This window comes from Sipha flava, unplaced genomic scaffold, assembly GCF_003268045.1.
Source record: "Sipha flava isolate LNK unplaced genomic scaffold, YSA_version1 566_pilon_pilon, whole genome shotgun sequence".
Taxonomy (NCBI): Eukaryota; Metazoa; Arthropoda; class Insecta; order Hemiptera; family Aphididae; genus Sipha; species Sipha flava.
In genome coordinates this window covers 11,763-24,926 of record NW_020273547.1, presented here as the reverse complement: position 1 = coordinate 24,926, position 13,164 = coordinate 11,763, and the positions used below count along the sequence as shown (strand labels likewise).

The window sequence follows — 13,164 nt, the reverse complement described above, 5'->3', positions numbered from 1 at the left end:
CCACTGATTCTCTCAATATATTAAAAGTTGTATAAAAAGTATATTACTCGATATTGTGTTTGTGTTTTTCCGGTTTCGCCTTATAAATTTATGGTAACCCTAGTTGTACACATTTGGTCATACACACTGAAATTTCTAAATTTTTTGTTAAGTAGTATGTGCATGATGTTAAGTGTCCACTGTTGTCATTAATTTGAATTGTATAACTAGCTCTTGGTACTAGTTCTTTTAAAGATAGATATAATTATTTCTCATAACTATCAAGTAATAATGTATTGACCAATATTTATTTATATCTAAATTATCCAGGTTAAACAAATTAAAATTATTTAATAAAGAAGTGTTAATTATTAGAATTATTAATCAAAAATATTATTACTCATCTTTTTAGATTTTCAATAAAATTGCTAGTGATTGGTTGTCTTCAAAAATAAATGCCATAAATGGTTGGACATCTGATGATTTGCGGCATCTTCCATTATTTTATACCCAACCAGCTACATCATTTTTAAAATTTTGTTCTACTCCACCCAGTGTTCAATCACTTATTGCTGTTGATTCATTTATGCTTACTGATAGACAAGTAAATTAATTAGTTTGTTCATTTTTACAATTATACATTTGGCCACATTTTTATTTAGGCTTTTTATTTGAGTGGTTGTAGTAGTATGTTATCTTTTCATAAAAATGATCCAAATTTCCTACTTGGTTTGAAATATATGATAAAAGCCATTCCAGTTTCAAGCCTATTAAATATTGATACTGGAAATATAAGTTATCAAGTGGCATCTCACTTGGTTTCTTTAGTTAACAATCACAATTTACCGATGGCTCTTCATCTTTTAAATATTATAAATCCAGGTAAATATTATTATATTATGGTTTTAAAAATATTTTATTAGTAAAATTAACTGATAAATACAGTAGGTATATAATATTATTAATTTGCATTCAGTTATTTTACTATTTATGACTTTTTTTTATTTTTATTTTTTTTGTGAATCGAAGGATTGAAAAAAAACCTTTTAAAATAATAATTCTTTCAGTTCAAAGTGTCAACTTTATTGAAGAAATGCTTAAAAATAAACATAATATAATTTTTGAACAGTTATCTCCTTTGGATATACCTGGCCCCATATTCGATGTTCTTAAACAATTATATCCAAAATATACTGATAGAATTGACAAATTACCTAAGCAAATGGTAAATATTAATATCAAAATGTGCAATTATAAAATCTATGACTTAAATTAAATTTTTTTTAGTTAAATGTAATATTAGAAAGTAATGAATTACTTATCAAATGGACTGGCAAGAAATCAATATTCAATAATGGCCTTTATAATGGGTATACATGTAATTTCATAAAAAAATTAAGTAGTACAAATTTTCTAGTCTTAATATCCCAATATAATGCATATCTCAAACGAAATGGAAAAGTAAGGATTTTATATTACATAAAAACAAATTAAATTTATAAAAATTAAAATAATTTATTAATTTTTATTGGAACTGATATTAAATAATAAAAACAATAATTGATTTTTAAAATAAACATTATATTTTTTATATTTTTACAGGTGTTTCCAAAAAATTTACAGATTTGTGTTGCTGAAGCATTTATTAATTATCTTAAGTTGAAAGCAAAGCTTACAGCACATTCCACCACATCATTATATTTAGAAGCATGGGAAATAGAAGCATTACCAGGTAAATTAATATCTATTATTGTATCTTATTATTCTTAAAGTTTATGTAACCACTATTTTAGGATTTGTCTTAACAACTCTTTCTGTTGATGTTATTTTTAATTCAAAATTAAGAGATAATATCTTGCATGCTATTGGAAAATTAAGTATTCCTGAACTTATGATTGCATCTCAACCTGAAAAATTATCATTAATGGTTGAAAAGTATATCGCTTGTATTGTAAGTTTAAAGAATTAAACTAAATAAGTGTATATTATTATAATCGTATATTTTTTAATTCATAACAGCAAAAAAATATATCCAGTTTAAGTTATGAACAGTTATATATACTTGGAAATTTAACTCATTTTATTCCTCTGACATATTTAAGTTTAGTGGATGGACAAGCATTCAAATTCATGGTAGAAGCTGGTTTATTTGATAGGAGACTTTGTGTTGATTCAATATCTAGAGAAAAATGGGCTGATCTAATAATCAAAGCTTTTGGGTAAAATTAATTTATATTATTAAATAGAATATATTTTGTAAAATGTAAAAAAAAAAAATTATAATAAGGCAAATACTATTAAACAATGATATTGGTAGAGTACAATAGAGTGCTTTAAATTTTCTACTATTTCTCTTTTTCCTTGAAAAATATATTAACATATATATTTATTAATTTAATAATAGGTGACATGTTGTCGATTAGTTGAGCGGTCTATACCACCTGATAAGAACATTAAAATCATAGAAAAATCCATTACTAGCCTGTCAGCCAAATAATATTCATAATTAAACTGTTAATTTTTCTTAGCCATCATATTTTATATTAAATTATATAATCAAATTACTATATTTTTATATAGTATAATATGCAGGCTCATGCGCTAGGGATTTGGGGTTTTAAACCCTCCTATCGAGAATCTTTTTACATTAATTTATACTAACAATATACTTAGTCTTCATTCTATAAAAATTAAACAGATTTAAAAATTCATACATAGTTGTCTACTTATGTTTTAACAATATTAATTTTTTATTAACATTTTTGTTTTTCAATATTGATAATCCATTGTGTATTTTTTTTATTTATTTTTTACCTAACATTGTATATATAATTTTGAAAATCCCTCCTCCACCTTGAATTATTCCTATTATATATTTGGGGCTAATACTATGTAAGTTCCTTTGCAAATAATTCAAAATTTGTTGTTTTTTTTTTTTTTATATTGATTTTTGATGTATTTTTGTACAAAAACTTGTTTTATAGTTCCATTATGTCATACCTTATGAAATAACTACAAATCAGTATATTATCAATTAGCATAGTCTTATGAGACTCCAATATGTAATTAAAATTTAAATATTTTCAAATTTTGAAGTTTATTCGTTAAACTATTTAATGATAAAAAAAAATTAAATCTATTAGTTGTATTAGGTAATCATAGGTATATAATCATTTGAGGTGTATAAATATTCTTATTAAGTTGTTTTTATTTTTTATAAGTAGTAAGGTTTTATTTTATCTTATAGATTAGTAGTGGTAATAAATTTAAAAATAAAAAGTTTGTACAACATTTGTAATATTTATATTATATTTTAATTTCAGAAATATTGAATACTGGTCAAGTGATACTTTGATAACATTGTCTGATCTTCTTATTGTATTTGATTACGATCAATTAAATTCTGTGCCAAAAATGTCCCGCTTAGATTCTGCTGATATTATACAGACTCGTTATGCTGATGAAATTGAATGGATATCAAACAATGTTCCATTTTACAAGGTTGTATATTAGGAATAAAATAACAACTTTTAAAGTAAAATTTTTATTTATTATTTTCTTAGGGTTGTGTGTTAATTTTGGGTGACCAGTATGTGAATTTTATTAATTCATTATCAAATCTAATTAATTTCTACTTGATCTCAATGCAAAATCAATTACAAATGATTAGTCCGATAAATGATAATCATCGGCATGAAGAAATTATCAAGTCATCAGAAGCTAAAGCAAAAATTGCTAAACCAACTGTTTTAATCCCAATTCCGGATTTAGATAATGTTGGTAAATTATCAACAACAAGCAATTTGTTAAAAACATTTTTTTCGGGAAAAGAGAATAAAAATAAAACTGAAAATACTGAGTCTGCCTCTTTACTTACTGTTATTTCCAAACAATCGGAAGACATTGAACACAATTCATCAGTAATTAGAAACAAGATTAATGATACTGTTAAAAATTATGAATATAATATAGCTTTGAATAAATCACTTTCATTAGAAACCATTCAGACATCTAATTTAATGAGGGGACATAAAATATCCAAAATAAATGTTTCTGATAGAAAAAAAAGGTCATTTGAAATATTTTTCAATTATAATGTGCAAGTAAGCAAGTGTGTGTTGGGTCTGTGTATGATATTTTTCAGTATATAATATTAATATTTTAGATTGGCTGTGAAGCATTAAAAATGCTAGGACCTTTATCAGTTGCTTCCATGGACTTAGGTATGATTATACACTCTATGAGCGACAAGGAACTGGAGGATTGTGTAGATCTGTTAGGGTCATTTAATATCAACACTGAATTAGCCAGATACATTTGGTCAAAAACAAAAGATAAGGTGTGTTTTAAGATTTGTTTACGAGATGTACTTTTTCAGTAATTATTTACATTCTTATTATTTATTATACTTAAATGTCTGTTTATATGTTCAATAAATAATAGGCTGCTTTACACACATATGGCTCTGTATTGTCTGGATTGTCAATTGATGACATAAAAACAATAAATTTAGACATAACCAGCCCTTGGTCATTGGAACTGATTAATTTACTTTCCAAATATGTTAAAACTAACGATATTGTATGTATCTCTGAATGTTAAAACCATGATTACATATAACTTATTATTGGATATTTTGTAAAATGATTTTGTTTTTAGCGTAAAGAAATTATAAAACAATTCATGACAAAATCAAAAGCAAATATTCCATCACATTTGTGGGCAGCATTTGGTTCATTGTTATGTCAGTTACAACCACGTACTTTTAAAATAATTATGCCAAATAAAGAATTGTTCTGGAAGACAAGTTCAGCTTTCAATGACATTAAAACTTGTGACATGCCTTGTATAAAAAATCTTGCATCAATTGCAGTTTCTGTCATCGGACAGTCTAGTTCATGGAAGACGGTTGAAGTGGAGCGCATGGGAATCATTCTTTCTGGTATGATAACTAACAATTAATTAATTTTATGTTTTTAGCGAATGGCCACTTTAAATTTTTTTTTATAGTAGAAATTAATATGCAATCAACAGGTATATATTTTTTCTAAGGAAGTATTGATAGTTAATTTTTTTATCATAGGAATTAACATCACTCAATGGCAGCTATTATTAGACTTAAATCCAGAAGCATTAGAAGGTCTTTCTCCAAGTACCATTAAATGTCTTAATAAAGAACAAATTAAGGTCAATATAAACGTTATTATTATTAAGCCTTGATATTTTAAATGTTGTCATTTTTATTGTTCATAGCTATTAAATGATTCCCATGTCAAACATTTAACACCGAAGTCTGCTCAAACACTCTTGGAAATTCATTCTAAATTAATAGATATTCAAATTAAAGAAATACTTTTAAAAATATTAACCTTTGAAATTGAAGTTGATGTACAAACTGTACCTGTATTTGATGAAGAATCAACCTCTGTATCTGATTGGCAACTAATACCTGCAGTTGTGATACCAAAGACTGATGCTGGACATAAATATTTAGAATACAATAATACACAAGCTGCCAGTATTTATGCTTTTGAAAGTTCAAACCGTATCCCTTCTCATGAAATGCAAGCAGATTCATCTCATGCAATGCAAGAAGATTCTCCTGAAATGCAAGCTGATTCTAAGGCTTCAACAAACCAAATATTATTATTTTCAATCTTGAATTCTGTTTTATTATTTGTTCTTAAGTAATACTATAATTATTATTTTTTGTATTTATACTAATTATTGATCTTATTTCTTGTTTGGATACCTTTTACTTTTTTGTTGTATTTAATTAATTTTTTATAGTCCTATATATTTTTAAATTTTTTATTTTTATAGTTTTTACAAGCCCTTCAAATGCAGTATAAATTAATTTGATTTATATTAAATACACACATTTATATTTTGTACATAAATTTAATAATTCTGTATGTATAAATCTAGTAGGTATCTCCAAACTTTGTCTTCATTACTTAAAAATATGCATTTACAAAAATAATCTTAACATATACAAAAAACTATTAGAGACCAAAAGAAATTAATTTATCAAATTATGTTTTCTTTAAATGAAGTTTATAACTAATAGCACAATCGTAAATATGGTATTTTCATAAAAAATTAAAAAACTTGGAAATATAAAAAAAAGTTTTTTAATCAAGATCTATCTGACCTAAAGTTTTTGATATCACAATCTAATATACTTCTCATTCCAATATAATACAATTTTTAATTAAATGTTAACTAAATTTTATGTATAATCATCACATATTACTAGTGTAGCTCTATGTAATGAAACTAAAATATTTAATAGTTAAATTTGAGATTTTAAGTTATATATATATATATGTATATATATATAAAAATAATATAATTTTTTGAACCTAAAGAATACATTAATAAAATAATATAAATACTAAAGATAAAAATTGATTCTAATATACAGTATCTTAATAGTTAAATATTTAATCATATAACAATTAATAGTTTAACAAATTATAATAAATATTTGTAATAAACAGTGCTTGATAAGGAGGGGGGACCCAGGGGGACAGAGTACTCCAACTAATCTTCAGAAATTTTAGCGCCCCCTATTATTATTACATTATAATTATAACGCTTAATAAGTTTCATGGACGCTAATTTTTTTAAAGTAAATAAACTCCCCTTTCTTTCATTTTGCTAAGTCAAGCACTGGTAATGAATATAAAAATACTAATTTATGTAAATGTTTTACAATATGTGCGTAACTTACACAGAGTTTATTAAATGTAATAATAATTCATCATTTTTGTTAATTGTGTATTAAAATTACATACATAATCCATAGCTATATATAAATATATTATTCTGCACCATAGTCTTCATCATTATTAGCCATTGTCACACTAGTGACATCTTTAACAATCATTTCAGCTACTTGCCATGCCATATCTTCTTGTATTTTTACACCATCATTATTCACAAATTTTTTCATCATTCGTCTAATACCAGATTCTATAAATAATGAAAATTACATATATTATTAATATAAATTATCAATAAGTACAAACTATCAATAAGTACCTTTATTTTTATCGGGATCTGGTTCTATATTTCGTTCAAAACGTCCATACTCATCAACTCTACCAAAGCTTAATCCACTTTTAAATAAAATACAAGAAAAATTTTAATGCATATCGATACAATTTAAAAACCCATAAAAATCAAGTATAATAATATATTAAGTAAATAAAATCAATGTATAATAAATGTACCAGGAGTGTACCCAGGAATTTTTTATGGGGGAGGGAGTCCAAAATTTTTATTTTATCTGATAATGGGAAATTAAATTACACTATTACACTATTTATTATTATTATACAATTTACAACTAAATCGTTGAATATGTAGAAATTTCAATGGGGAGTCCGGACCCGAAAACCTCCCACTTTGGTATGCCCTTGAAATGTACTATAATCTTAATGATGGTATTAATTTGTATTAATTTTGTAAATTATAATATTTACATATACTTGTTTAATTGTAAATAAATTATATAGATATTATTAATTTATACTCTTAAGATGAATTGAAAATATTTTTTATAGATACTAAACTTTTAAATACAGTGGAACTTTGATAATTCGATTATTTAGAAGTTATATTTTTGATTACTTGAAGGAATGCTTTGGCCCCTGCATTATAATATATGATATGTATGATACATTTTTTTTGATAATTTGAATATCACTAATTCGAGTTTTTTGCTAAATCATTTGAGTTGAATTTTGGCTCATAATTCAAATTTTTTGACATACATTTATATTTCATACCAAAAGTTACTGAAATAATATAATAAATGTATGTATAAATGTGTATGTTCATAAATAATAAAGAAATGCCTAAAGAGTTAAGTGGGGTGTAGTCGAATATTGATAATGATGTGAAATTATTTTTACCTTCAACTACTTTTGTCCAGGCATTAGATGGCTTACAAGTAATAGATAAATATAATTGCAAGCAACCAGAAATACTAAGTAAAATTTTTTCCATGCTCAACATAATTAAAAACTGCATATATATCCATATCATACAATAAAATAGAATCAAAAATATGCAATTTCTTACAAAAATAATCTTACTTTATTTTTTTTTCTTTATTATTTACATATTTATTTTAATATGGAATACTTTTTTAAAAAATTATAAAAAATACATACATATAATATACATGGAATAGTTAAATATAATTACAAAATAAAGTTTTTGTGTTGTATAGTAAAATAATTTCAATAACTCAATTTTTTTTTTTTTGCCACATACCTATTCTATTTATCAAGGTTCCACAGTAATATAATATAAAAAAATTAGTATAAAATAAATTAAAAAAAATAGTTAAAGAAGTTTGTATTTTAAGATTTTAAAAAGAAATAATTATCTTCCAACAATTTTTATCAGTTATTAAGCTCATTAATAGAATTTAGAACAAATTTCAAAAGAATATAATAATTTTGAATATTTTGATATTACCTTTGCTGCCTTTTCCTCCATAATGAATCTGTACTAGCTGAATATGGTAAAAGAGAAGACATTGATCGTTTTGAATTGGTACTATACTCAGAAACAGATGAACTAGATGATTCATTGTCTTGAGATAAAGATTGGTAAGAATTTCCAGCTTTAATTAATTCAGACAAATAACGTACATAATGTTGTGATGATAGAAATGGTATTAAACATCTTTGACGTAAAAATGTCAAAACTACTAAAACAGCAGATTTAAAACATTGCCCTATTGTTGCAACAGTTTGGCTATGTATGTCAGCTGGGCATATAGATTCTTCAACAGTAATTCTTACTTGGTCACTAAAGCCAAGTGAACATGTTGCTTGTAGAGACAAATATCTATAAAGAATATTAAGTTATGACATATTATATAGCATTATTACAAAAAATGCAGTTACTTTTCATAAATACAAATAGCATCACTTTGGGCTTGTTCATAGTCGGTTGATGTATTTTTAAACTGTTCAACACAGCGTTCAAAATTTGTAACTGCTAACCAGAATTCAACAAGAGATCTACAGCCTTCACTATCAAGGAACTATGAAAATTAAGATCATTCATTAAAATTATTAAACTGTAGTATTGGTTTTCAATAACAATATAATGTTGAATTTTAAACTATTAAAAGTGTATTATCATCGCAAATAAAAAACTCATGATAATAGCAATGTACTAGGGTGAATTGAATATTTATTATAAATTCATACACCTTATATTTTAATTGGATTCATCGATATAAGAATATAATGTAATGAACATTCACATAGGCATTCAGAAGGGCTTCATAGTATCATAATAAAAGACATGACTGCAGGAATGACCAAGCACCTAAGAAATTATTACAACAGGAAAATTCACAACGAATATAAGAGCTTAAACATATGAAGAAATTAAAGAAATGACAAGATATTTATTATAAATTAGAATGTAAATAATAACTAAGCTAACCTAAGGTTAGGTAAATATTAATATAAATACATAATAATTTTTCAATTAAATAAACATTTCTACCAAATTTCAAAAAATACAATTTAACATAATAACTCTGATTTAGATAATTGGTTTCAATGCATTTATAATTATATTTAAATTGGTTTAAAATATTAACTGCTGATAGTCATAAAGTTAATAACTAAAGTTAATATAGTCAATCAAGTAAATCTCCTATCATCTCATAATATTTAAATCAAGGTCAATAATGATGATTTAAGTCTTAGTTCTGTAAAGTATGATATGTGAATCTCCTCAACATTTTTAAATTTAATTTATTTTCAGTAACTCATGAAAAATAATTTAAAAATAAATAAATAAATTTTATAAGAATAAAAATCTTTGAGAAAAAAAAATTTTTTACCAGCCCAAGTCAAATTAACTTTGTGCATGAACAATTCTATATCACCTGTGAATCATATAAAATAATGATTATAGGCATATTTTTTGTTTTTGCAACTTTTAAATATATTTTATTTTATGGTTAAATCTTATTTATTTTGTTTTATACTAAAATAAAATATATTCTATATGATAAATTTTAAATACACTCAATAAGGACATATTACTTCATATTATAAATATTTTAACATAACAAGAAGTATATTATATTATTTATATTATTAAATATAACAATATATTATATTAATAAAACTGAATTATTTTGAAGTAAAATTGATAGTAAATATGCATGAGTTAAGAGAAACAATATGATCACTTTAATACGGATCAGTAATGAATACACTATGTGCATATTTAAGTGACTCAAATTATGATTTTTCTAGTCTTATAATATATCTGCTATCTACTATTTTTTTTAATAACTAAGTTTTAAACAATTAATGAAATTATTTAATTATTAATTTTTATTAATTTAGATTTATAATATATTTTTAATCCTATTTAAAAATAAAATCATATTTATTATTTAAAATTATAAAAAATGTACACTACTTTCAATTTAGTTAGATAAATAAGAATCTAAATTCTGAAATTACAGTAAAAGATAAAATTTATACTCAAAAAAAAGTTTAAATTTTAGATCACTTAATATGACACAAATAATATTTAAATTTCTATATTAAAAATTATAATGTTAAAAAAACTATTATAATACCTCCATGAAATATGAAAGAAGTCCATTACAAAGCAATATATCACCAAGTGTAACTTGTCCTCCAGTTAAAACATCTACTTGATACTTACAAAACATATCAGTTTGAACAAAACTATTCCAATATCTAAAAAATATACATAACAGTAATGTATAAATACAATTAGTAATTTATTAATATAACTAAGTTACCTCTATGAATATGGAGTCTAATAATAATAATAATAATAATAATAATAATAACTTATGATTTTTTCACAAGCATATTATACTTACTCATGTAATATAATGTGAAATTTATCCGTAACTTCTTTGAAATCATTTATATCTATATGTTCACTCTGAGTACTAATTTTTGATATTAATTTATCAGAAAAATGAATTCGATGAATTAGGATGTTCCTCAATACATTTTGACGTAAAACTTCATCCTCAATGTCTGAACGACCCAATAATGCCATGTACAAATGGTATAGAGGTAATAAATTTCGATGGTCTAAAAATTGCCTGAACATAGATAAAAGTGCACTGCTATCTAACATCAATGCTTCATCAAAATACAATGATAGTCTACATTTTTCCAAACCATAAAGATCTGTTAAAAATGAAAAGCCTTAATTAATATAGTTCATAAAAAGAATACAAAGATTACCAACCTTTCTCGTCATATTCAAAATCTTTAAGGGGCATTAATCCATCACCAGTAAGACTCAATCCAACATTATTGATATTAGCTGATAATGTTGGACTTTTTTTAGATTGAATTGTTTTCCAAAAATTGAGCATCGTATCATATTAGTTCAGTTTTTTAGGCTTTAATTTATTTAAATGTTTTTTAAACATAGAAGTATCAAATATACATCAAAACAAGGACGTTGGAAGAGTTAAACTGAATAAATAATAATTAAGAATTACTATGCAGGATAATAATTAAAAATAAATATATATATATATAACAATATAATACATTACTGAAAAAGTTTGGTTCACCAACATTTGCAAGTATAACCTTGAGAACTAAATTTAAAATTGATGTACTTAATTGATTTAATTATTTTTACATTATAAATACAATTATTTACTACTTTTTAAAATTAAGTTTATTCGTGTAGATGTTCAATATTGTTATCATATATGTTTTATAGTTGTTATCAACAGAATAATAATAGAAATGATAAATGTAAAATTGCACGAAATACTGTCTTCTGACACCTGTTACCGTCGCACTGTCGCAGTTCAAAATGCATGTGACATATTGTTATAGATTATTATTTTTCTTTAATGGTTTGAATCTGACTTTTTAGATTATATGATCCAACATTTTAATGACATATTAATAATTTTAACTTATTTTGTGTATTAACATACAATTACTGATGAAACTATAATAGATTTGTATGTCACAATATATTCCATACATTTAGAAGTATACAAATATTATGTCCACATAGTTCTATGTAGATAAGTATCTATTTACAACGAAATTAATTTTTAGTCAATTAGTTGGTAAAGTTTTATCAACAGTAAAAGCTTAATAAATATAAATTTGGAATCATACTATTCCATATATACATGGACACTAAAATATTCTACGTAAGCTTTTAACCTTGAACTATTCACTATTGTTAGTCACGGAGTGTATAAACATTCCGACTAGTGATGAGCAGAAGAGACTAATTTTTACCGACTTAAATTTTATTATTCGACTAATTTTATTATTTGACTAATTTTATTATTCGACTAATTTTTATTCGATTAACCATTAACTACATGTACCTTTTTATGACTCATTTTGGTAATATTAAAAATATTTACTAACTTGAGCATGAACTTCATTAAAATTATAAGATAGAGAAAATATTAAAACATAACTAATAATATAAACCATTAACATAGTCCATAAAATAATGCTTATAATATTACTAATATAAAAGTTATTATGTACCTATCAGTGGCGTACATAGAATATATTTTCGGGAGGGGCTACTATAGACAGAGTTAAATTACCACTGCTATCTAAGAATTACTAATAAGACACAGTAGGTACTTATCTACATTTCATTTACAGATTTCCCAAAACGATTTGACGTTGGACGCAAATTCTAAATAAGCATAAAGCACCATTAAAATACGAGTATAACATACGTTTAAAATAATTTTTAAGGTTTTTAAAAAATTCGGGAGGGGGCGTAGCTCACTAGGCACCACCCCTATATACACTATTGTTATGAATATGATGTATATTAAATAAATGTAGTCAGTGACATCCTGAGGATTTTTAGGAACGGGGACAAATTAATTCGAAGGCCCCTTCTATCATCACATTATTATACGTATGAATATGATAAAAAATACACACCAAGTTTGCAAAACATTGGTAAATAGTTTTCCAAACTTCAACCAATCAAGGTTATTTAAATATATCGATACAATGAATTAATTTTTAACAACTTTTCAACAATGCATTATTAGTTCCTACATTTAATAGAAATTAAATTTATTCCTAGATAATTTGTATATACTTGATTGGATACTTACGATAATGAATTTCT

At 24.2% G+C, this 13,164-nt stretch overlaps 2 protein-coding genes across 3 annotated transcripts in view; one reads left to right on the top strand and one right to left on the bottom strand.

The window, feature by feature from the left end:
• The window catches only part of LOC112691131, a 9,226-nt gene extending 3,420 nt beyond the window's left edge, over window positions 1-5,806 (top strand). The window contains exons 4-18 of the mRNA XM_025565285.1: window positions 224-264; window positions 392-583; window positions 642-861; window positions 1,047-1,204; window positions 1,267-1,440; window positions 1,582-1,711; window positions 1,773-1,930; window positions 1,999-2,198; window positions 3,303-3,480; window positions 3,543-4,082; window positions 4,145-4,318; window positions 4,423-4,560; window positions 4,639-4,921; window positions 5,063-5,166; window positions 5,233-5,806. Of these exons, the coding sequence (XP_025421070.1) occupies window positions 224-264; window positions 392-583; window positions 642-861; window positions 1,047-1,204; window positions 1,267-1,440; window positions 1,582-1,711; window positions 1,773-1,930; window positions 1,999-2,198; window positions 3,303-3,480; window positions 3,543-4,082; window positions 4,145-4,318; window positions 4,423-4,560; window positions 4,639-4,921; window positions 5,063-5,166; window positions 5,233-5,670 (3,128 nt within the window). The 3' untranslated portion in view covers window positions 5,671-5,806. The remainder of the gene's footprint in view (window positions 1-223; window positions 265-391; window positions 584-641; window positions 862-1,046; window positions 1,205-1,266; window positions 1,441-1,581; window positions 1,712-1,772; window positions 1,931-1,998; window positions 2,199-3,302; window positions 3,481-3,542; window positions 4,083-4,144; window positions 4,319-4,422; window positions 4,561-4,638; window positions 4,922-5,062; window positions 5,167-5,232) is intronic.
• An 883-nt stretch (window positions 5,807-6,689) lies between these two features.
• On the bottom strand, window positions 6,690-11,692 carry LOC112691132 (A-kinase anchor protein 10, mitochondrial). Of its 2 annotated transcripts, none has more exons than XM_025565286.1 (8): window positions 11,585-11,692; window positions 11,269-11,501; window positions 10,889-11,207; window positions 10,616-10,739; window positions 8,907-9,046; window positions 8,473-8,847; window positions 7,027-7,103; window positions 6,690-6,957 (listed from the first exon to the last, which is right to left on the bottom strand). In XM_025565286.1, exons 2-8 carry the CDS (start codon window positions 11,396-11,398, stop codon window positions 6,806-6,808), a joined length of 1,317 nt encoding a protein of 438 aa, XP_025421071.1. In that variant the 5' UTR covers window positions 11,399-11,501; window positions 11,585-11,692; the 3' UTR covers window positions 6,690-6,805. The 2 variants fall into 2 exon arrangements, with proteins under 2 accessions (XP_025421071.1, XP_025421073.1); XM_025565288.1 differs by having other exon boundaries at window positions 11,580-11,691.
• Window positions 11,693-13,164: the final 1,472 nt, after the last annotated feature.